This window comes from Crocuta crocuta, unplaced genomic scaffold (genome assembly GCF_008692635.1).
Source record: "Crocuta crocuta isolate KB4526 unplaced genomic scaffold, BGI_CrCroc_1.0 scaffold16, whole genome shotgun sequence".
Lineage (NCBI taxonomy): Eukaryota > Metazoa > Chordata > Mammalia > Carnivora > Hyaenidae > Crocuta > Crocuta crocuta.
In genome coordinates this window covers 9,039,905-9,065,123 of record NW_027531893.1, presented here as the reverse complement: position 1 = coordinate 9,065,123, position 25,219 = coordinate 9,039,905, and the positions used below count along the sequence as shown (strand labels likewise).

The 25,219-nt window shown below is 53.6% G+C and overlaps 1 protein-coding gene across 1 annotated transcript; it reads left to right on the top strand.

Moving 5' to 3' along the window:
* Nucleotides 1–18,292: 18,292 nt before the first annotated feature.
* LITAF (lipopolysaccharide induced TNF factor) lies at nt 18,293–25,219 on the top strand. The gene is made up of 3 exons (XM_077773265.1): nt 18,293–18,523; nt 21,050–21,206; nt 24,599–25,219. Exons 1-3 carry the CDS (start codon nt 18,298–18,300, stop codon nt 24,705–24,707), a joined length of 492 nt encoding a protein of 163 aa, XP_077629391.1. The 5' UTR covers nt 18,293–18,297; the 3' UTR covers nt 24,708–25,219.

Below are 25,219 nucleotides of genomic sequence, written 5' to 3'. Positions count from 1 at the left end.
GTTCCGTCCCTGCCCCGACGAGTGGGCCCATCGCCAGCGCGGCGGTGGTCCGAAACCATTTCCGGACGCCGGTCCCAGAAATTCGGCTTCCAGGGGCCGCGGCATCGGCGCTCTTTGCCCCCGCCACCCTCGGCGGGTGCCTTTGGGGACGCCTGGGGGCCGAGGGAGCCCCCGAGAGGTGAAAATCCAGACCCAGCGCGAAGGGAGCCCGGCCCTGGCTACACCCCTTCCCCGCGGGTTAAGGCGGGCACCGGGTGAGCGCACGGCTGGGCCCAGACAGACCCACCGACTGACGGTGCCAGACGCGTGCTGGGTGCACCGGCTGGGGAGCCTGTGGCCGAGCTAGGCGGGTGGTCTCCTCCCCTCGGCTTTCCGGGTCACTGTGGATCTGGGCAGTGGAGCTGGTGTTGGTCAAGGTCAGGGGATGGAGAAATGAGCCCATTCTAGAAGGGCCGTGCGTTCCAGGGCCCAAGCCAGTTGGACCTTCACTAGTTTTCTGATCAGTTTTGTGCTTCCCATTCGCGGGGCTGATGTCATTACCTGTTGGACTGAGTTCTGGTGGTTGGGAAATCCAGTTTCTGGAAGTCACGGGCTTTTCCTTAACCCAGCAGGATAGACTTTCCCACCGGTCTTCCGGGGGCGGGGGGTACAAATCCCTGGCCTTGGCCTGGGGCGGGGGTTGGGGGCTGGCGCTGGTCCTGGTCCAGGAGTGGCCTAGAATTCAGGCTGGCCCTGCAGGTTCCCCGGGGCCCTTTATAAGGCAGGGCACGTTTGCACCGATGCTTGGATGCCTCGCTTGCCTTCCTGCCCCCACCCCTGGCCTTCTCAGGGTGGTTCTTTTAAAATAGGACTAACCTGGATTCCACTGTAAAGAGAGGCAGGAGCTGGTATCTAGGACTCCACCACCGTGTTTGGTTTTATCATAGTTGGATCAGAATCCAGAGAGCAGGTGACTTGTTCTGCCTGGCATGGAATGACACCCATGCTGCACTTGGCCTACCTCTAAGCTAGCCTTTGTCTGGGATCTGAATGTGCTCCAGACTCTCTAAGAAACATGAATGAGAGAGGCTCATCTCCTCTTTCCTGTTACTTTAAGGCATTAATAATAGATGCTTTTATTCACATTTGAAAAAGTATCCTTGTAATGTTTCTGCGGATTAAGTGACTGGGTCATTGATCTGAACCAAGATCAATTTCTTAGGTCTCTAAAATACTAGATAGTTCGGTGAGTATACCTTCCTTTGCTCCTTCCGTCCCTTTTATGGGCTGGCTGTGAGGAAACAACTAAGTGCTACCCTTGCCCTTTAAAGGACATAGAAGAAATGGCTCTTGGCCCTGAAGTATTTACGCTGTGTGTTTAAAGTGGAAACACATGCAGGTGAAAAAGTCAGTGCTCTCTAATGCCTGGAAGGAGTTTGAGGGGAGTGGAAAGGAGGGAGGTGTGAGCGAGAGGCCAGGATAGCCACCGCGGGTTTAGTTGCAGAGGCGAGGCCGGGGCATATGTGGACATGTGGGGGGATATGTGGACATTGTACACTTGATCTTAGCCAAAAGGCCGAGAAGCGATGGGATATGTGGACATTGTGAGCAGCATTCCTAAGGAGCAGAAGGGTCTCAGCAAAGCTTCAGAGGAAGCACAGAGACGAGGGTTGGACCGTGAAAGGGGAACTCCTGGGAGGGAAGAAGCCAGAAGGCATTTCCAGCCTCAGTGAATTTTCAAGGGCCTAAGCAGCGTGTATACTATTGCTGTTAATTAACCACAGTGCCCCCATAAGAATGGGCCAGTACCCATCCGGGACTGAAAATTCTCCCACCAATGATGAATCAACCCAGAGCTACAGTGATGGTGGAAGAAAGGAGATTATAAGAGTGGACACTGCAACTTGTGTTGTATTTGTTTTTGCTTTTGTTGCAGTGATAATAGACCAGTGGGTGGGTGAGGTGGTCAGTCTCATCAGGCAAAAAGACCTCCTTAACTCTGCATTTCTCTAGTACAGCCGTGTTTATGATGTGTTTATGATGTCGTTGGTGCCCATTCAGCCTGCCATGGACTGTTCTGGACTCCACGGATGTTTGTGTTTGCCTAACCTGAAAATTGTTACTTGAGCTCCACGTGGTGCCTTCCCGGGTCCACACAATTTCTTCTTATTGTTTGAACCTGTGTTGGTATTCTGGGCACCGTGATAACACTCCCTTGGCTAACATAGCTGTCCGTTGGGTGCAGGTTATTTCCGTAGAGGAGCTGTGTGTGATTTCACAGGCTTTAAAGACAGGGACAGAGGGGCGCCTGGCTGTCCCACCCAGTGGAGCATGGGACTCTTGATCTCAGGGTTGTGAGTTCAAGGCCTACGTTGGGTGAAGAGATTTTAAAAATAAAATCTTTTTTAAAAGACAAGGACAAGAAAAAAGGAAATACGGGGAGTATCTGCGTGGTGACTCCCTGCCTGCCTGTAGTGGGTGGGAAGTGAATTCACCAGGATCCTAAAGGCTCAAGGCGCTCTGTCCTTTATCACTTCCTTCCTTGTAAATGTTAGCTTTCAACCAAAGAACAACCAGAGAATGTCAGCTGCTTAGCTCGGTGAGCTTTAGAATGGCCGGTGTTCTTGGAGTAAATGTAAGAGCTTAGCAATGACTTTTGCCTTAACCTTGAGTCCAGGGAGGTTGTTTGTAGAGGATGCATTGATGCTTTTGAAAGTTATATAAAAAGTAACTTTCTTTGTTGCCCAGCTTGGCCTTTATCTTGAAGCCTGGTTTTTTTCCTAAAGCTGTAATCAGGGAACCTTACAATTTTGTATCCTGACGAAGTCGTGTTCACGCTTCTCCTTGTGCCGTTTCATCAAAACTCCTCATTCCTGTGGAAACTCGGGGATGTGGTTTCACCAGGAATCCAGAGGGAAGTTCCCTTCTCCTGATTCAAGAGGTGGGAGGGGAGCAGCCCACCTCCCCAGTGGAAGGATTTTCCATCCCGCAAATCGCTGTAATTTGTACTTAGGCCGTATTTGAACTTGGCTTTCAGATTGTGGTAACTTTATCTTTGATTTGTGGGACATGTCACCCTGTGGAAACAGACTGGATCCAGAGATGGCTTTTTTTTTTACATTTATTATTTATTTTTCAGAGACAGAGTAAGACAGAGTGTGAGCAGGGGAGGGGCAGAGAGAGAGACACAGGATCCGAAACAGGCTCCAGGCTCTGAGCGAGCATTCAGCACAGAGCCTGACGTGGGGCTCGAACCCACAAACCGTGAGATCGTGACCTGAACCGAAGTCGGATGCTTAACCGACTGAGCCACTTAGGCGCCCCTGGAGATGGCATTGAAACAATTTCTCTGAAATCTTTCCTAGGAGCTTGAATTCACTTGAAGTCAAATAGCCTAAGAACGCAGTACCAGTGTTCTCACTTCCTTTTCCAAAGAGCGCTGGAGGCTCCATTTTCTCCTTCTGTCGAAATTGAAATCCTTCCTGCACAGTCACTTAGAGTTTAGGAAGTGCCATTCGCCTTGGACCTTTTCCAGGACCGGAGGCAGGTTAAATTCCATTCTAACCAAAATGGCCTTTTGTGGCACCTTTGTATTTTCAAGACTGCTAACTAGTCTCGGTTTCAGAATTTGGAGGGGCGCCTGGGTGGCACAGTCGGTTAAGTATCTGAGTCCCGCTCAGGTCATGATCTCATAGTTCATGGGTTCGAGCCCCACATCGGGTTCTGTGCTGACAGCTTGGAGCCTGGAGCCTGCTTTGGACTCTGTGTCTCCCTCTCTCTGCCCCTCCCCTCTCTGTTTCCTTCCCTCTCTCTGTCTCTGTCTCTGTCTCTCAAAAATAAATAAACCTAAAAAAAGAATTGGGAACACAATTCAATTTAATACATGCATAAGTCAGGTAGTTCCTTAGAGCTTTTATAATCAGGTTTCACTTAATGTTCACATTCTTGTAGAGAACATTTTTCTCCAGAGATTGCAAAAGGCCAGATCTTTTTGGCCTTGCTAGCTGCCTGGTTCCTCACCTTGTGTAGCAACGGGGGCTATTGTCTTAGCTGTCCTGACATTTTGCGCGAGTGCCTTTTTTTCTTTTCTTTTCTTTTTTCTTNCTTTTTTTTTTTTTTTTTTTTTTTTTTTTTTTTTTTTTTTTTTTTTTTGGTTTAAGGAATCCCCCCGCCCCCCATAGTTTCAGTATTGCGAATATTCCAATCGGAGCTGGTCTCTGGGTTCCTTTTCTGGGCCTGGAGGATGGGGACAGGGGCAGAACGGAATCATCTTCCGTTTCTCTCCTTGAAAAAACTGATTTTAGAGGGAGGATTAGATTGGTGGTAAAAAACAAAACAAAACAAAACTGCTTTATCTTCTCCCTGAAGGCCTTGCCCTTTTCTGTGTCGATCTGATGTATTTTTAGAAGTTTATCACCCACATGTGTTTAAAACCGCTTTGTGAGAGTTTGGAAATCCCGAGTTTCAAGGGAGGGGTGCAGATGTGTGGCCGGGCATCCTCGTACGACCAGCGAGGAGGAGTTTTGGAGATTCCTCAAACCTCGGGGCCTGTACATTTGCTTACATTCGGGCATCTCTCTCTGTCTTTCCCTCCCTCCCTCCCTGCCTCCCTCCCTCCCTCTTTTCTCTTTCTTTTCTTCTTTCTGCCCTCCCTCCCTCCCTCTCTCTCTCTCTCTCTCTCTCTTTCTTTCCTCTCTGTCTTCCTCTCCCTTTATTTGAGAGAGAGAGAGAGAGCATGAACAGGGGAGGGTCAGAGAGAGAGGGAGACACAGAATCCGGAGACAGGCTCCAGGCTCTGAGCTGTCAGCACGGAGCCCGACACGGGGCTTGAACCCCTGAACCGTGAGATCGTGACCCGAGCCTAAGCTGGACGCTTAACCGACTGAGCCACTCAGGTGCCCCCAAAATACACTTTAAAAGATTACTTTCTTTAAAGAAAAAAAAACCTTTTTAAAAAAACTTTGTTTTTTAAAATTGAACTTCACTGCCTTTGGATGAGGCCTGTCTGCCGCAGTTCACCTGCAGGAGAGATGCAGTTCGCATCGGGGGCTCCCCGGGGACCCCTCGCCTGGTTTCCCCCATTGCTGACAATGTCCTACGCCATTCCCGCGGTACGTCTGCCAAACCGAGGAGCTGACATGGGTGCTTCACCGCTTTTCCCACTGACATTCTGTTTGTGTCCCAAGGTCCCGTCCCCGGCACCACATGCCATTTATGCCCCTGCCATTCTCTGGTCACACGCGCCTCAGTCTTGTTTCTCTGACTGCTTGAGGCGTACCGGTGAGAGATTTTGTAGAGTTTCTCTCAGATCGTGTTTGTCTGGGGTTTCCCTCCTGGTCACACTGGGGTTATGTATGGGTTTGGGGAAGAATTGACCCGGATGTGAAGTGCCTCTCTCGTGACTTCAGGTGGTCCTAATAACTCAGCCTCCATCCCTAGACTGAGCTGGTGGTTGCCAGCTTTTTCCACTGCAAAATTCCTGTCTTTGTCTTGTAGACTCTCCCTTAAAAGCAAGATAATAAATCCAGCCCACACCCGGAGGGGGCGGGAGAGACTAAGCTCCACCCCCTGGAGGGAGGGCTATTTGCACACACCATTTGGGATTCTTCTGTAAGGAGCACTTGTCTTTTCTCCTGTATTTAAAAAATGCACGCTTCTAAAGAGTTTGCATAGTGGACTTCGCGGTCGTACGTGGAGTATATGTACTGTCGTATGCATGTAAATCTTCCTTCTACAAGGCTGCTGCGTGGGCATCTCTCCCCCAAAGCCCTGTGGGGACCCCGGAGAAACGTAGCACACAGCCCTCGCCCTGGAGGGGTGTAACGTGGTCCAGTTAAGGAGACACAGCCTGACTTACAGACCGGAAGCGATCAGGACGTACAAGGAAGGCACATGTCACCGAGGGCTGGACTGAGTGGGACAGGCCAGGGGAAGGGGGGGCTTGAGCACTTAGGGAGAGCTCAGTGGTCACATTTCCTCCCCTGTTCTCACCTGAAGTCTTAAAGGTAAGGCGGATGTTTCCATCAATTTTCAAAGATGTGACAGTTATAATCCCCACGGTCAACAGGAATATAGCCAAGAGGAAATCAGCAAATATGAGGCTCCCAAGTAACACAGATATTTATCATCGAGACAGATGCCCAGGCGTGTTTCCCTTGCTCATAGGAGGCACCCAAGGAAACTAGTAACTCTTCCTTAGCACCGGGTTNGGGGGGGGGGGGGGGGGGGGGGGGGGGGTGGATGGGACCTTCCTGCGGTAGTGCAGGACGTCCACATGCCGACCCACACATGTTCTTCCTTTCTGCAGACTTTCAGGAAGCAGAGAGAAAGGCAGAATTGATATCAGGGAAGAGTCCCGATACTTTTGGGGGGAGGGATGCTGAAAGCAGGCACCAGTCAGAATGAGGCAGCACCCCAAGTTAGGAGGGTGAAGGTTTTGTTGCGTTCAGATAGGATTTCGGGGGGGTGTTCCCCCCACCCTCCCGGCTGTGGGCTGTCGGGACATTGTCGTGTGGCTGTACTGATGGGGAGCGGCTGCCTGCGTGGCCTCTGCTGTGACTGGTTTCTCCTCGGGGTCAAAGGGTTGAGGCTTATTTTTAGAATCCAGCCCTCCTTCTTGGCAGGAGTGGAATACTTCTAGGGGGTTTTCCAGATGCTCTCAGGCTGCTGGTTAATGAAGCAGAACCCTTATGTGCAGGGTCCCTCCCTGAAAGGTCCAGCCTGGCAGCCACCTCGCATGGGCCCGGCTTTGGTGGCGGGAAGGCTCCCGCGACCCGACCCCACGCTCCTGGCCTCCACACGGGACCCGGGTGTGTGCCTTCTGTGCCCTGCCGTGCTGTTCCCTGCCCCCTGACCTGTGTCCCCTAGACCTGCCACTTGCCTTAGAGTCTGGACTCAGTTTCCCCTTTGGGTCTGCTCCCGTATCTACCCCTGTGTTGGTTAACCTTGCCTCCTCGAAGGGATTCCTTGAGGCCGGTGAGGGAGGGTCCATTCTCCCTGGTCTGATGTAAACCATCAGCCTTCAGAACCCCCTGCGTGAAAAATGGGGCCCAGCCCAAAATTCAAAGAGAAGAACTCTGTTTTGGCAACTAGGAAGTGCTTTGGGAACGATACAGTGAGAAGAGCAGCTTCTACCTCTTCTCACCAAATAGAAGAAATCAGAAGGTTTACTCACCCTGCAAACACCCAGGGAGGGGCCAAGGGCCAGGGCCCGGGCAGCAACCTGAGACGGTTCCTGGGACAAAGGGCTGTGGTGACAGCATTTCGCCCCCACGTGGGAGGGCACGGGAGGTGGCCCNTTAATTAATTATATGTATATTATAATTAATAAGCATATTAAATGATATCAGTTCAGTAAGTTATAATTAATCACTTGTATTGACTTTTTTTCTTGATTTGATTTTTGGTCATATAACATCGCTATGGCTCAGTATACAAAAGGTCGGCAAAAGTGTGGGTGAAGGACATCTGTCCCACAGTCCACCTCTGTCCCCTGCTCTTAAGTGGCCACTGTTACCAGTTTCTTTCTTTCTTTCTTTCTTTCTTTCTTTCTTCCTTTCTTTCTTTCTTTCTTTCTTTCTTTCTTTCTTTCTATCTTTCTTTCTTTCTTTCTTTCTTTCAATTTTTTTATTGCTTATTTATTTTTGAAAGAGACAGAGACAGTATGAGCAGGGGAGGGGCAGAGAGAGAGGGAGACACAGAATCCGAAGCATCCTCCAGGCTCTGAGCTGTCAGCACAGAGCCCGACACAGGGCTTGAACCCACGAACCGTGAGATCATGCCCTGAGCCAAAGTCGGATGCTTAACCGACGGAGCCACCCAGGCGCCCCTATCAGTTTCTTATATATCCTTTCGGAGACATTTTATGCACATTCTGTAAGGGGGTCCATATATCCTTCTTCCTTATGCCCAAATGCTGGCCTGCTGTGAGCACTGGGCTCTCTTCCATAGAGTCATCCATTTAAGAGATGCATCTGTTTCCACGGTTGCTGAACTGTCCTCCTGTGCAGCTGGCCCATCCCCGATCTCCGCAGTCTCCTGCTGACGGGTAGTTGGGTGGCTTCTAGCCACATTGCAGCGAATACCCCTGCGTGTGTCACTTCATCCCTGCGTGGGACATCGCCCCTCGGCACGCCTTGAGCGGGACCTGCTGGGTCGAAGGGCCTGTTCCGTTTTGATAGGTGCTTCCGTTGCAGATTTACAGGCAAGTTGCACCGTGTACAGAAGCATATACCCCGATCCTCTTCCCCCATTGTAGACATCACGCATCATCAGGGTGTATTTGTCACGGTAAGAAACTGACATTGGTGTGCCTTACTCTTAGCCGACTCCAGACTGTTTGAATTCCCAGGAAGAACTTTGTTCTACTGGATTCTGTCCCGGGATCCAGTCCAGGATCCTGCATTGTGTTTAGTTGTTATGTCTCGTTCTCTGGTCTGTGACGGTTTCTCGGACTTGCCTTGTTTCCTGTGACCTTGAGGCACTTTTGAGGAGTCTTGGCCTGGTCCTCTGTAGAAAGTCTGGGTTTGTCTCATGTTTTCTGCTGACGAGCCTGGGGTCCAGGGTCTGGGGGAGGAAGACCACAGAGCTGACGCGCACCTGTTCCCCCGTCTTGTCAGCGGGTGCGTGATGTCCCCGTGACTTCTCACCGATCCTAAGCTCGACCGTCTGTCTCTGCCCCATTTTAACTGCGTCTCCTGGAGCGAGATGAGGATCTCTGCGTGTGTGCCGACCCCGGGGGAGTTGTCAAGGGTGGGCCAGGATCAGCTTGAAGGGTATGGGTTACGGAGTGGGTGTAGACCCCTGAGTCCCTCGGGATCTTCTGGGGGAGGGCCGGGGCGGGGGGGAGCAGCCCGTGACGGAGACAGAGGTGCAGGTCCAGGCCAATGAGCCCCCCAGCCTGGGAAGAGGAGAACAGGAAATAGGAAGCGGGCTTAGCGGGCCCGTGTGGGGGAGGGGGTGTACCTGGGGGCTTGGAAGAGAAGCAGGGACACGGAGGGTCTGAGCACCCAGGCAAAGGGAAGAGGGGTGTTTATTTTTACATGTTGATGAGGAAAGATTTGAGCCTTCGTAGAGCACTTAGGGGAGGAGCCAGCCAAGCGGCAGGAGTGGCCGGAGGGGACGCTGTTGGCGCAGAGTCCCCGGGGAGATGGGGGGTGGGGGCCGCATGCCTGATGCCAGGGGCCACACTCGAATCAGGTTAAATGAAGTTGAGCCAGAGAAGGGCTCCTTCTGAACTGAGGGCAGGCGGACAGGTGTCTGGGGGTTCGGATGGGAGTTCACGGGAATCAGGTCCGCTAGGGAGGTGGTCAGAGGTCCCCCATTGTGGGAAGGAGGGGCGCCCCCTGGAGAGACCCCAGGTGGGGAATGTGGGCCGCCCAGCTGTGAGGCAGGCATACTCCTTTCCTATGGCCGCTGTGGCAAATTACCACGAGCTGGGGGGCCGAGATAACACACATCCGTTCGCTCATAGTTCTGGAGATCAGAAGTCCAAACTGGATGTCCCTGCGTTAAAATCAAGGGGCAGCGTTCCTTCTGGAGGCTCTAGGGGACACTCCATCGCCTTGCCTTCCCCGGCTTCCAGAGACACCTGCGTTTCTTGGCTCGCGGCCCCTTGCGGCAGCCCCTCTGTCCTCAGGCCCTCCCTCCTCCCTCATATGGGGAGCCGTGTGGGTGGGCCCACCGGGTACCCCGGACACCCTCCTCATCTCAGGGCCCTTAACCGAAGTGTGGCTGCTGGGTCCCTCCTGGCGTTGAAGGCGCCAGGTTCATGGATTGAGAGGATCTGGGGGTCAGGGTTTGGACGACCTGAGGGAGCAGTATTTTGGCGAGGGGATTTAGGCAGCCGTGCAAAGGCACTGAGGTAGTGGCCCTGGAACAGGAACCTGGGGTGGGCCGGGGCCTGTGCTTGACTCTTCCTGCCTTCTGGCAGCAAAACCTCTGTGTCGCTGGGGGCAGGTGATCCTTCCCTGGTCCTGACTCTGCTTCCCTGTACGTCGCTAGAATGAATGCTTGTCACTAGAACGAATGCTTGTATCGTAACTGTTGTGCCTGGTGCTCTGAGCTCCCCCCCTGAGGTCTGGGCACTGTTAGCCCATTTTCCAGATGAGGAAACTGAGGCACAGAGAGATGAAGCAACTCCCCCACGTTCACCAAGCCTAGAAGTGGCAGGGCTGGGGGGTTGAACCAAGGGAGCTTCGTTCCAGGGTTTCTGCTCTTAAAATTGCCTTTAAATTCCATCATCTTGATCTTCTGGGCTTTTACGTTCCCCTCCCCCCGCCACACCTGCTTACATTATTCCGTGTCAGCAACCTGGGCTACAGTCCATGCCGTTCCTAGTGATCCCCGAGCGATGGCTGGTGCCTGCCCACTGTTGTGAACGCCTTGGGGAGTGCATGGAGGTGTTTCTGGAAGCCCCGGGTGACGATATCTTGGGCACGAGGCCCACCGTACCGTCTCTGAGCTCGGTGGCCATGGCCTCAGACTCTCCACACGTCAGGTCCTGGCTGGATTCTGCGGTGAAGCCCACTGTGTCCTGTTCTGTTGCCCACGGAGACCTCTGAGCATCGGGCGTCATCTCTCTGTCCTCTGCTTTGGGGCCAGCCTGTTGGTCATCTCAGCAGATGGGGGGAGGGGGGACAAATGACCCGAGACTCCTTGGGCCCCTCAACTGCCAAGCGTCCATCCCTTTGGTCCTCGCTGGCGAGAAACGAGCGCTGAGGTCGGAGGCGCCAGCCGAGGTGCGAGCTCTCGCCTCTCCTGTCCCCACACGTCAGCGGGAGTTGCTGACGTTTATGGCGCCTTGGGCAGAGGACAGAGCCTCTGGATTTTCTTGACACCATGACAGAAAGACAGATGGCCATTTCCGGAGAGTGATGACTCCCCATCCACTTACCGCACGGTTAACACGGAGGGGCAGGTGTTTCTGAGGGTGGGGTGATGGCAGTGGGCGACGACGCAGTCACAGGGCGCGCCCCTCACTCTCTTCCGGAACCGCAGCCGGATCGAGGAGCGGCCCACGCGGGGGCACCTCCCGCAGAGCAGACCTGCAGCCCCGGCCTTCAGCAGACTCAGAAACGTGCACCGGGGAGTGGAAATGAGCCAGCTGGAGGTTCAGAGATTGTGGCTTCTTCTTTTCTTTCTGATTCTATTTTGTTCCTGTTTGCACACCTCCACACTTCCCTTTTCCGCCCACACCTTGACTCAATCTCCTGCCTTGACATCCCCGGGGTGCCCTGTTGAGAAACACCACACTCCTCAGGAATCCCAGAGGAGACGAAGGATTTCAGACCCAATTAAGTGATTCCAATTCTGGAGCGTGTGTGGTGGCACTTTGGCCCAGTCCTCACGTTACCGGGAGCTGAACCCGGACACCATCTGTCATTGCGGCTTGTCCTCATGTGAACATCTTCCTGCAGAAACGTCCTCAGCTTCTCAGTCGAGGCGTTCGGGTGAGAGCCTCCCATCCGTGCCTGCTTCCAGACAGTGATGCCATCCGGGAGGGGGTCTTATTCTCTATCCACGTTTGTTGAAGTGTCAGGGGGACCAGCTTGTCCTGGTTTGGAAGGCCTGGGACTTGCCCAGTGTGAGCACCCGAATCCCCCATCCGGAGGAACCTCCTCCATCGCAGCCAAACTGGGTTGGGGGCTCTCCCTGCCAAGCACCCGTGATGTTCGGAGCCTGGTGCCGGATGCGAGGGGTGCACATTTTAATAAATTTCAATCCTTGCCCTTCTGAGCCCCACAGACTGATCAGGAAGACAAAGAAAAGCGCTCTGTGACAAGCAGAGCAGAGGCCCGTGGGTTAGGAACAGCCAGCACATCCTCCGTGCTTCTGTGTCCCCACTGGCCTGGGTGCTTTTCACAGTGGATTCATTTACTCCTCCCCAGAGCCTTAAGAAACTACCAGTGTCCCCCTTTTACGGATGGGATCACTGAGGCTCCAAAGTCATGCCGTGAGGCATGCCATTTGGCCAGAGGCAGTCCGGCTGTAGACCCTGCACCCTTGACTTCTGTACTGTGTAGACAGGTCCAAGAGGGGATGAGTTCTCCCTGGGAAGGCCGGAGATTGCTTCCTGGGGGAGGTGATTCCCCAGCAAAGGAATTTGCAGCCCAGCGGGAAGGAAGGAAACCAGGGGCAGTGGAAAGCGCATGCCCGGGGCATGTCTGGGGAATCCGTGGGAGGCTGCAGACTCATCAGAAATGTGCAGGGGCGCCTGGGAGGCTCAGTCGGCTGAGCGTCCGACTTCGGCTCGGGTTATGATCTCGCAGTTCGTGAGTTTGAGCCCCGAATCGGGCTCAGTGCTCACTGGGATCCTCTGTTCCCACCCCTCTCACCCCCTTCCCCTGCTTGTGCTCTCTCTTTCAAAAATAAATAAAATGTTAAAAAAATGCAACAATAAAGTATACCATTCCGTGGCTGTAACACATTCCCACCGGTGTGCAAACAGCACCTCTGTCTAGTTCCAGAACATTTTCATCACCCTGGTTAACCTGTACCCGTTAACAGTCACCCGTTTCTCCCAGTACCTTCCCCCCAGCCCCTGGCCTTCTGGGCCCGGAGGTACCTGTTCTGAGCATTGCATGAAATGGAATGTAGGGACGCCTACCCTACACAGTCTTAGCGTCTGGCTCCTCTCCCTCGGCATCGCGTTTTCGGGATTCAGCCGGTGATCTCTTGGGGCCGGCTTTGCAGTGGGAAGGCCCGGGTCATGTCCACACTTCCCAGAGGTCACACTTGCCCCCTGGAACGGAGGATGCCCGGCCGGCCACCCGCTGCCGGGCTCAGCTCCGCCAGCACCAAACACGCGGATGTGCGGGCACAGAGCGAGAAGACCTGAACACCCGCAGTAGCTCCCACTGGGATGTTCCAGAGAGTTCTGAGACTGTTCAAGCTGGACTCTTTAGGAGCAGAACTGTTGCTAAAAAGCGAGGCCCCTCTGGGTTTGTTCCCGTGTCCGGAGGCTTCAGGATCGGTTCGTTATCAGCTCAGGATGTGAAGGTCGCTGGGCTCGACAGTGTGGCTTCTCTCCAGGATTCCGAGGGCCTTTTCCTTCTCTTTCAGCAGGGCAGCGTGGGGAAGCTGGGCTGAGCTGCTCTGAGGGTCTGCGGGGCAGGGCCTGTGCCTTTCCCACCGCAGGTGTGGGGGCAGGTGGCCCAGACGGCCCAGCACCACAAGGTTCCCCAAATAGACGGCTGCAGACCAACATTGTCTCTCAGGGAGGTTCTGAGGTCTTCCCCTTCTGTCTGTCTGTCCTTCAGCAGAAGAAGGAAGAGCTTCCTGGATATCTGCTTTGGATTCTGTGTGTGTGTGTGTGTCTCTCTCTGCCCCGCTCCCACGATCAATCCCTCTCTCTCTCTCTCTCAAAAATAAACATTAAAAAGATTATAATAAGAATAAACAAGAAGCACTCCGGAGTCGGATGGGTGCAGGTACTTACTGCATCTGTGTGACTTTGGGCCCCAGTGTATACGGCATGTGAGTTGGGATGATAATAACAAGAATTCCCGCCTCGGTGGCGTGAGGATTACAGGGGATGACCTGTAAGGGTGTGAATNCACGAACCGTGAGATCATGACCCGAGCTGAAGTCGGACGCTTAACCGACTGAGCCACCCAGGCGCCCCCCGTTATGGTTCGTCTTAATGCAGCTCCGGAGTGAATGCGAATTCACGTCTTAATGTGATTCTGCGGTCGGGGTGGGAGTAGTTGACAGATGGCAGGTTTTGCTCAGACCAGGACCTCTGGGTTCAGAGATTCCCAAAGAAGGTTTCAACAGGCTGGTTATCGGGTGCCCTTAGCACCCTTCACTTCCTTGCTGGGTGAGAGTCCCGCAGGTTCAAGACTCTGGTGCAGGAGGGAGTGGACACCAGCCCAATCCTGCTTGGCCCCGTAGGCAGAGGGGAGTGTGCTCCCTGGGCTGGTCACCCTCTCACCCCGCCCACCTCCCCTGGTTGTGACTCGTAGATTAAACCAAGGGAGGCTGGACGTACCTGGAAACGAATACCTGGATGTAAGGGGCCCCAGGACTCAGTCAGTACAGGGTTAAAATTCACGCGTTCATGACACTGAATGAATAAATGTCAGCAATTTGGAAAAACGCATTGGGCCCCAAATGCCTCATTCCCCACCTCTCTCCCCCATTCTCACTGGGGACTTAGGGGAGCGAAAATTGGGGGAGAGGTTAAACAGAAATGTCTTAGATAATACGGAGCCGCGTGGCCCTCCACAACTCAGTCCTGTCCAACGAAATCTTATTTCTTCGTATTTAATTTCTCTTGTTAGGTAGAAATTAAATTATATGTAAATTCATTAATTAAATTTAATATAATTTAATTTTTCTCCTTGGGGGCATGGGTGGGGAGGAGGCAGCTATAATGAAAACAAGATTGAGAAATCCTGTTCTAAACCAGGGTTTGGTGAAATAGCTACTCCCAGACTCATTCTGTAAGCCCAGGAATAAATATCCGTATGCCCCTCTGGGCCCCTTTAAGAGAGAATCTCTCATTGAAGAAATCCGTTGAGACTCGGAACAAGGGGGATTTTCAGCCAGGGACCCCAAGATCCCAAGTGGCACACTTACAGGTGAAAAAGCGGGGGCCGGGATGGTGCCGGTCCCGGGTCAGTTTCCAGGTTCAGGTCCAGGCCTTCTTGTGTTAGAAATGCATCTCCATGCACCAGACATGCCTCCTTTTCCTCTTCTGTGACCCGTGGCCACACTGGGCCGCATGACCCTGGGCCCCTGGGCCCCAGTGCGGTATGGAAACACGAGGTCCCCTGTTCCCAAAGTCATCAGAATTTCTAGATGGTGACAGCAGAGCGGTGGGCTGAGCGCGGGTCCCCAGGGGTGACATTGGGCTTGGAATGCCTGTGTGGGTTTAGAAGTTGCTAACGACGGAGCCAATCTGAGATGGGAAAACGGAGCTCCCCAGGCCTGAGTATTTCCTGGAGCTCTGTGAGGAAGCGTGGAAGGTGGTGGAAGGTGGGTGGAGAATCACCTTCAGCGTGTTCTTTTCAACGGGCAGCCGAGAAAAGCCACTCTCAGGGGCCTAATAACAAAGTTACACAAGTGGGGAGGGAGGAANCTGTAACTATGGCAACCTGGGATCCGCGGAGGCCTCCCTGGCCGCCCAGGGTCGCCAAAGGGTTCTCAAGGCTGTGCTTTTATGTGGCCGAACTGTGGCTTTGCTGTTCTGTGAAACTCACAGATGCCTTCCTGTGGGTGGCAGAGAAGGGAGCACCGGACAGATGTCACTGCTAGTACCTTTGGGGGGCCGAAGGGTTCCCTGGCGACAGTGCAGCGTGTGTGTGTGAGTCTGTGTGTCTGGGAGTCCGTCTGTCTCTATGTGCGCGTGTCTCTGTACATCGTTTTCTGTGTGTTTTCTGNGAGCAGATCTTTCTGGAGGGGTGGCTGGGTGGGCCGCCAGGTGAGCCTGCTGCCCCCCACCCCCTCCCCCACCCTCGGGTAGGGGGGAACCAAATTAAAAAGAAATGGGGGGATGTGGGAGGAAAAAGAACTGGAACTGAAATGGCATTTCCTGGCCTGGGGCCTGGGGAAGCGAGGCTGTGGAATTTATGTAGAAAGCCTTCAAACCAGCTGGTTGGTTATGGGGTTTTTTGTTTTTTGTTTTTTGTTTTTTTACTATTCTAGCCTATTGCTTTTGTTCCTGTTCAGAATCGTAAGTGTTTATTGTGCGGCTTTTTGATACCAAGTCGGCGTTCCCAAGAGGCGTGGTCCTGAAGTTCAGAAACTAGGCTGTGGCCACCAGACCCTCGATGCCCGGACAATTAAGCCGCCCGGCCTTGATTTCCAGAAGCGCAGGCCCTTCCTAACTTTAGACGAAAGAAGCCCCCCCACCCCCACCCCCTCCACGCTCACCCTTGACCACAAGGTTTCTGGCTGCTTTTGTCACTTTGGGAGGAAGGGGCAGTGGTTTTGAAGTGGAGGAATTTGCGCTTCCGCGTTGAGTCATTGTTTCCCGACGGTTTGACCCAAACCTTTTCTGCACAGTTCAGGGCCCCCCGAGACCGTATTTTTCCCTCCCAGAGCAGCTCCCCCAGCAGCCGGAGCGCCCGGTGCTATTTTAGGCTTTCTGCACACCCCGCGTTTTCGGCTCATGTGGTTTTCTTCTATGACTCAGTTTTTATAATAAATTGTGTAGGCAGCTCGGGGTCTGCCTTTCCTGAGACAGGAAGGGACCGCGAGTCCCTGACGCTCGGCGAGGTCGGGAATTCCTCCAGAGCGCGCCCCCAGCCCGAGTCCCCACGCGCCCGTGCTCGGGCCCGGAGCAGCTGCTGGGCGGTCCTGGGGCTGGTGTCTGTGGTCTCTGTCTCTTCCTCCTTCTGCTTTTCTGTTCCCCTGTGTCAGAGGCAACGGACAACATGCTGTGACCACTTTTCACCAGGTTCCCAGTTTTAAACCCTGGACCCATTTTCAGAGACGCCCAGACTAGCTGTCCCCCGCAGACTTGAATGTAACTGCCACCCGCCATCCCCTCCACCGTAGGGGCCTCCACGGGAGGGGCCTCCCCCGGTTTGCTTGTAGTGTCTGTTACAGACCGGCTTCACCTGCGCTTTCTAGGGTTGGACCATTCCTCTTCTCTATAACCTTCCATGGCTCCCCTGTTCCATAGCACTGGCGTCCTGGAGAAGCAGACAGTGAGCCACAGTGAGTAGATAGTTGAACAGTTCTGAGTAGCTGCATTTTAAAAAGTGCAGACACACGTGTGGAATGGATCACAGGAACACATTTCACTAACTCCACCTGCCCGAAACTGTCATTTCAACATACAGTCGATATAAAAAATTATGACTGACATTTTTCACGTTAATATTTAAAAACTTTTTGAAATCCAGGGTGTATTTTATGTTGACATCATATCCTCAGTTGGATGCTAATGTTTTGTCAGAAACGTTTGATCTAGAGTCAGAGCTCCTTCAATTTGCTGTAGGAAAAGCAGATTCACATAGCCGAGGTGTCCTTTGGAAAGGTGGGAAAGCTTCCATAAGTTTTCCGATCATTGCATTGCGTATTAGATTTTTTTTCTTAAGTTTCTTTATTTATTTTGAGAGAGAGAGCATGCGTGGGATGGGCAGAGAGAGAGAGAGAGAAAACCCCAAGCACTTTCTACACTGTCACTTCGAGACGCTCGAACCCATGACCTGTGAGGGTGTGACCTGAGCTGAAATCCAGAGCTGGATGCCTGCCTGCCTGAGCCACCCAGGCGCCCTGCCTATTAGATTTTAAATTTAAATCAGTTACCCTTGAAATACAGTGTAAAACTTCACTTCCTGGGTCACACCGGCCACATTCCGAGGGTCCAGCCACTGTGTGTGGGGGGGGAGGAGTGTGGGGCGGGTGGCTGGACAGCCATATTGGACAACCCAGATGGAGAACACTTCCATTCTTCCAGAAGGTTCCATCGGGCAGACATCCATAATAAAGCCCCAACCCCTCCACGGGACTTTCACATTTTCAGCCACCTGGCCCCAACCTGTCTAGCTTTATTCACTGACTTTGCTTTACACAGACTCACTTTCCCTTGCCTCTCTTTCTAGTTTGGAACCTCCTTCCCTCTCTTCCTCCCCCAAGAGAAATCTCGGCTTTTGGTCTCCGCTCAAAGGCAGAGAGAGCTTCCTCAAAGGAGCCTCCCCTTCTCTCCGCAGCAGAGTTCATTGCTGTCTCCGCTTCCCACGGGTTCTAGAAGACGAAGCAGCTTGGGTGGGGGGGGGCAGGGGAGGATTTGGTGCGCCCCGCCTTCCAGGGCTCCTTTCCCTGGGTCTCCTGAGCCAGGTTTGAATGGACCTTCTAAGGCTGCCTTAGCCCTGCCCCTTTAGAAAAACAGAGCGACACAAAGGGCTGCACTGTGTCCTTCTCCAGCTGCCCCGGGGCTGCTGAGCACGGGCTGCAGACAGGAATGCTCTCTGGGCACAGGCCACGTCATTCTAGGCGGGCATCAGCTCTGCTGGGGGGTGGGGCGCACCGTTTCTTTGCCCTCACAAAAGGAACTGTGTGCATGGCCGCTCTGATCACCGCCTTCTCAAAATGGGAGCTGGGGTGTGTGTGTTTACTTTTAAAAAACTGTAACAGGGCACCTGGGTGGCTCAGGCCATGATCTTGCTGTTTGTGAGTTCGAGCCCTGCGACGGGCTCCGTGCTAACGGCTTCAGATACTGTGTCTGCCTCTCTCTCTGCCCCTCCTCTGCTCTGTGTCTCTCCCTTTCTCAAAAAGAAAACATTTAAGAAAGAGGAGAGAGAGGGAGCGAGAAAGAGGTGTCGCTCACATTTCTGATCCGGTGTCCTCTGTTTTGCTTTAGGTAAAATGTCTGTCCCCGGATCCTATCAGGCGGCCGCTGGGCCCTCGGTGCCGTCGGCACCCCCATCGTATGAAGAGACGGTGGCGGTCAACAGTTACTTCCCCATGCCTCCTGCACCCGCACCAGGGCCGACCACAGGGCTGGTGGCGGGCCTAGACGGGAAGGGCATGAATCCCCCTGCGTACTACACCCAGCCTGGGCCCGTCCCCAACNAATGGGAAATGCCAGCCAGTCCGCCTTTACCCCCTGTCCTGGAATTTTCCGGCCAGTCTTCCGGGTTCCACCCCTGCAAGGCTCACTCTTTCCCCTAACAAAGTACAGTTAATGAACTTGCCCGCGTCCGCCACAAGCCGAACCTTTGGCGCTGACCACAGAGGCACACCAGTCACCTCAGGGAAAGCGGGGAATGGGGGGGGGGGTTGCTTTCCAGGGCCCCCTCCCTTCCCGCTAAGGCTCAAACCTCTGCCTCGAGGCCGGGGCTGCAGGAGGAGAGGGAGCAGAAACAGCCAGGAGTTAGGAACCCAGGGGCTGACTCTGTCCCGCCTGCCCGCCTGGCTTCCCTGCCTTCCAGCAATTTCTTCATGGCCTTGCCCTCTGGGACTTCCTGGTGTCCAGGTGCCCTGCTCATTCAGTATCACAAGCTGCTCAGGAGGAGACCGCCAGCCCAAAGAAAGGGCTTGGCTTCACCTGATGGCCCCGGGCCTCAGTTTCCCCACCTGAAAAACGGGGCTCATCAAGTGCCTTTATCAGCGGGTTGTTAAGATAAAATACAATTCTCTGAGTAATCGTTTGATAAAGGTGAGCTAGTGTCAACGTGCCCGAGCAACTTTGACCCCTCCAGCCGGAAGAGAACCAGGTGATGTTAGGTAATTTCAGATCATGCTCTGATCGATAATTTATTCTTGCACCAAATTAAAAAAAAAAAAGAAGATTTTAATTCAATTTACATGTGAACGTTAACATGCTCAAATACTCCTTTTCTGGAAGGGGAGTCTTCCTAGGACTTTCTAGGAGTATCAAGTTCTGTGAGCTTGGACGACAGTTAATTTCCCCGCACGCGTAGGTCACAGAAATGGTGGCCCAGGGGAGACAGAAGGAAGTCGCTCTGACGAGCTTCGACGACTTTGCCAAAAACCAGAAGCATTTTGAGTGCTCAGGACCCCACGGTTTACATCACTCGAGGCTCGCCCCTGGCGACCGTGAGCGCCTGGACATGTTTTCCCTTTCTAGCACGATCTTACATACTCGCTTCACGTGTCCGCCCCAGTCCCCAGGCCAGTCGCTAAGCCTGGGCCGGCCTTCCCGGGCTCCGTAAGCTCCAGCCTTATCACTGGGCCTTGGACTTCGTCAGGAGCCCCGTGTTTATCGAGGGTTCACTGTGTCCACAACACCGTGCGAGGTTCCCCCCTTATCTCCCGTAACCCTGGCGACAACTCTGACTCCCATTCTTTAAAATAAAAGCGTTCCTGAGATACGGTTTCCTACCATGAAGCTCACTTTTTAAAGTGTCGGTAACTCAGGGGTTTCGGCAAAGTCGCAGACTCGTGCCGCCCTCCGCACTCATTCCAGAACATTTCCGTCACCCCCGAAAGAAACCCCACACCCATTAGCCGTCCCTCCCGGTCCCCCAGCCCCTGGCAGCCACTGATCCGTGGATGAGGAAAATTGAGGCTAAACCCCATCCTGTCACTGTTTCTGGAATTAACCGTCTGCAGACCACCTTCACAGAACTACTTAGGGAGCTTAAAGAGCCTTGTGGGGACCCTGCCCCCGTTTTGCTGAATCAGCCTGTCTGGGAGGGGGGTGGGGGGACCTGCATTGGCAGCAAGCTCGCACCCCCTCCCCCGTTTCCGTGGGGAGCCGAGTTTGAAAGCTTGGTCGGGGCTGAGCCACGTCCCCTGCTGCAGGAATTTCTCCTCATCTCCATGGGGGGGCTGGGGGGGGGGTCAAGAGCCCCTCACATGATGATGCTGGAAGCCTGCCACGTGTTGTAAAACACGCCAGGAACCTTTATCGTCGTAAACTTGAGCGGCGTTAAGCACGTTCACCTTCTCACACGGCGTCCCCACCACCTTTCGAGAACTTTGAAATCTTAAAAAAACAAACTCTAAACTGGCTAAACAGCAGCTCCTCGTTCCCGCCCCCCATCCCTGCCCCAGCCCCCGGTGCCCACCGCCACCCACTGTGTCGGGGAGGATTCTAGGTGTGTCATCTACGAGAAATCACGCAGTATTTGTCCTGTGGCTGATTTATTTCACTCCGCGTAAGGTCCTTACAAGTTCATCCATGTTGTAATGTGAATCAGAATGTCTTTTCTTCCCCTAAGTTTTTAAAAAAAATTTATTTTTGAATGAGAGACAATGTGAGGCAGAGAGAGGCAGAGAGAGAGAGAGAATCCCATGCAGGCTCTGCACTTTCAGCCATGGAGCCTGATGTGAGGCTCGAACTCACAAAACAGTGAGATCGTGACCTGAACCGAAACCAAGAGTCCGGACACTTAATCGCCTGAGCCCCCCAGGCGCCCCAGAATGTCCTAAGGCTGAATGGGACTCCACACATAAGGATAGGTCCCTTCCTGGTTGCTCACTGGGGACACGTGGGTGGCTCTCGTGAGTGGTGCTGCTGTGAACATGGACCTCCGAGCCCCTGACCCCACCTCCCGGTTGCCTCAGGACTGCTCCCCCCATTCCCTGGCCGCCCCCCCCCGTCACTGGCCGCCTCTCCCCCGTTCACCGGCCACCTGCTCCTGTTCCGCAGTCGCTGTGCAGACCGTCTACGTGCAGCAGCCAGTCTCTTTTTTCGACCGTCCCGTCCAGATGTGCTGTCCTTCCTGCAGCAAGATGATCGTGACTCAGCTGTCCTATAACGCTGGTGCCCTCACCTGGCTCTCGTGCGGGAGCCTGTGCCTGCTGGGGTAAGTCCGGGCCCACCCGGCCCCAGGCTCTGCACCCCCGCCCCCCCAGCTGTACCTCTCCCTCGGGATTTCTCAACCGCACGCACGCTGGTCTGTGGCCGGGGCCAGTCCTGGGCATCCCTGCCCTCCGCACACCCTCCCCCCAAGAAATCGTCCCCAGTGGGGACTGCTGCTCGGGAGCACATCACATCTGTAAGCTGCTGTCCCATCCGCCACATCTTGCTCCCCTGCTCACACCCCTCCCGGGCAAACACAGCAGCTCCCTGCGTCTGGGCTGGGAGATGCCCTTAGAAATTTCTTTTCCTTTTCTTTTCTTTTTTTTAACATTTATTTATTTTGAGAGAGAGAGAGAAAGAGCATGAAGGGTCGGGAGAGGGGCAGACAGAGAGGGAGACAGAGAATCCTAAGCAGGCTCCAGGCTCTGAGCTGTCAGCGCAGAGCCTGATGCGGGGGCTCGAACCCACGAACCGTGAGGTCATGACCTGAGCCAACACGGGACGCTCAACCGAGCCCCCCAGGCGCCCCAGGAATTTTCTTCTTGAGTTTCATGACCGAAATAATCATGTTTATCTGACTCTAAGAGAAGCTTTAAACAGTCTGCACGTTAAAATACTTTTCTAGTCGTCTCCTCAGAACTTCCTGTCCTTTTAGGAGCCCAAGTCTTTTCCCCACTGGCTACACTGGGAAGGTGGCACCCAGGCATTGTATTGAAAGAGTTTTTCTTCGGGGAGAAATTTGAGGAAACACAGTTTTGTGGTGGTTGCTTTTTTCTTCTTCCCAAAGAGCTAAAGGCCACCTCCGTGCTCCTGGCCTGAGTGTCCCCCAGACAACCACAGAGGCTCTGTTTTCTGCCTCAAAGGAAACATGTTTGTGCGTTTCTTTCTCAGGAGCCCTGGCTCTCGTGCGACTGCCTTGTTTCTCATTGTGGCTTAGCTCAAAAGAGGAAGGATGCTTCTCTTCCTAATTTCGAAGAGAGGCTCAGCGCCCCAGAGGGCGTAATTAGCTTCACTGGGGACACATGTGCAGAGCAGTCGACGGGCGACCAAACCAGCCTGCTGCACCTGATTCCCCGTCCTGCCTACAGGACTGCGCTGATGGCCGACGTCTTCAGTCCTGGACAGAAAAGGCCAAATAGAAGTTCATTGGCCTTGGACATTTGTATTATAACTCATCTTTATCTTTTTTAGTTTTTAAAAATTTCTTGTTTTTGCGAGAGAGCGCAAGTGAGCGAGGAGCAGAAAGAGAGGGAGAGAGGGTGTGGAGTCTGGCGTGGGGCTCGACCTCACGAACCCGTGAGATCATGACCTGAGCCAAAGTCGGATGCTTAACCATGAGATCTCATCCTGGAGATCAGGGAAGACAGGAAGGGAACTTCTGTTGAGTGTCGGCCTCGGCTGATCTCCCTTTCACGTTGAGGCAGCTTTTGGGTCCCTTCCTCCATTCTGATTAAATGTATGTTGTGGGGTCAAGTCCTACCTAAGTCCCCTGCGACCATGCGCAAGGGACTTCACGTCTTGTGCTCCATTTCCCTCTGAAAACTGGAGGTAATGACACTGGCCATCCCCCTTCCCTGAGGTTGCTGAGGATAAAGTAAGTGACTGTGTCTGTCCTGCAGCTTGGGGCTGTTTGTAAGCATATGACCGCATATGACCGAGGGGAGGCTTAGCTCGCAGGCACTGGCTGACCTTATTTGAACTTGGGTAAACTTAGGCGATGGGACGAATTTTTTTCCAAAACATTATTTCCTCACCAGGCGATATCCTGTTTGTGCTTTATGTAAATCAGTGTCTTCCTGTAAATTGTTGTGTTTTTTTAATCGAATGGTAATTGACATCATTAGATCAGTTTCAGTATAGAAGACAGTGATTCGCTGGATTTCTACGTTATGAAATGATCCCCACGGTGGGTCTGGTTCCCTACCATCTGTCACCACACGAAGTGATTACAATATTATTGGTTATACTTACTGTGCTATACATTATGAAATTCTGGTTTTTAACCACATTTGGGCAGACAGTGGCTATGGGGGTGTTTTCTGATACCAGCCACCTCTCCATCCCCAGCTGGGTGTCTTGTGACTCAGTTCTGCTCTGGGACTACCTGGAGTTAGCCCAACCCCCACAGCTTCAGGACCCGGGCCACCCATCCTTCTGACCNGGATAAAGGTGGGGGGGGGGGGTTCCTTTCTTTAGAGTTGATAACTTGCTGGAACGGCTCACAGAACTCAGGAAGGCGCTACAGCCCCGTGAAGAGGTACATAGAGCGAGGTCCAGAAGGTCCCCGGTGCAGGAGCCACTGTCCCCGTGCATTTGGGGTGCCTCACCCCCCTGGCACATGGATGTGTCCAACCACAGTGCCAGCGCCAGACCGTCTCCCTCCTGAGTTCTAACCTAGCAACCCCGCCAGCCCTATCCTGAGGCTGGAACCCTGCCCTGGTGGCGTTATTAGCATAAAACAGGTGTGATTGAAAGGGGGCTGTTTTGCATAACAGAAGGCACTCCTGCCACTCCGGAAATTCCGAGAGAGTTTTGGAGCTACTTGCCAGGAACTGGGGACAAAGACTGCTCTAGTTCTTATTCTACCACGGGCCGCCTGGAGGATAATGGATTACGTAGTTAAGAGATGTTCCTGGAGGGAATTCTGATCGGTTGTTGTCCTAAAGAGAAGCAGCCTTTCCGGGTGAAAGAGTAATCCGTCTAGACCAGCACGTTGGCGGCCCTGGGGCCGAATCCAGCCCATTTTAAGTCCTCGTGGGGCCCACCACACCGTTTGTTCCCAGATCATCTGTCTGTGGCTGTTTTCAGGCCACAACGGCAGAACAGCCTAAAATATGTACCGTCTGGCCCTTTACAAAAGAAGTTCACTAGCCCTGGCCTCAGACTTTGAAAGATGCCCCGATGACCCAAGACAGGAAGATACACCCAGGACAGACAGTCCGTCTGAGGGAGCGGCCTTGGCCTTGGTTGGCACGTTACCGTCCCGGGGCCGCCGTTCCAAACAGCCACAAACCTATTGGCTTAAAACCATAAACATTTATTCTCTCGCGATTTTGGAGACCAGAGGTTCAAAATCAAGTGTCGGGCTCCCTCCGAAGGCCCGGAGGGCACAGTCCTGCCTTGCCAGGTGGCCCTCCGCTCCAGGACTGCCCAGAGGCGTCTTTGTCCCTCCCTGTGCTTCTGTGTCCCTCTCTCTCCTCGTGCAAGGACATGAGTCATTGAGGTCAGGGAGCCTGTTTGATGCAGGGTGTTCCCATCTTGAGATTATTCATGACAGTTACAGAGAGCCCTGTTCCAAGTAAGGCGACAGCCGTAGGTTCTGGGGGGCGGGGACATCCGAAGCCCCCACCACGTCCAGAGTTTCGGAGGGTGACATGTCGCGTTCCTGTTCTCCAGGTGCGTAGCGGGCTGCTGCTTCATCCCCTTCTGCGTGGACGCCTTGCAGGACGTGGATCACTACTGCCCCAACTGCAAAGCTCTCCTGGGCACCTACAAGCGCTTGTAGGACTCGGCCAGACCCGGAGGGAGCCGCGCGCTGCAGGAAGTGCTCTCCGACTCGGACCCGGTCCTGCCCCTGGTGGGGGTGCCACCTCCGGGGGCCTCCTCCCTCCAGGGGTTTCACCTCCGTGTCTTCTTTTGGGGGGAAAATGTCTCGCAAATGTCACACACCTCCAGAACCCCAGAGGTTGCTGCTCGGAGTTGTGCGCAGGACACGCAAGAGACATTCCCCTTGAGTGCTGGTCCAAGGGTCTCCCGCCTTCCGTGACCTCGGGTCACCCCATCTAACTGTGACCGTGGCCCCGTCCAAATATCTTCTGGTGATTTGCCACTGGCCAGCTGCTTTTCTTGCCTCGTGGGCCTTTCTGGGGGACGGTCTCCCACTGAGAAGCCACACATTGCCTTATTTTTGAGCCCTGTCTGGCCCGAGTACGGCTGACTCAGCCTTATAGTGCCTGCCTTCAGGTTCACCTGTCCCCCACTTCCGACGACAAAAAAAATCTTGCCTTACAAACTGAA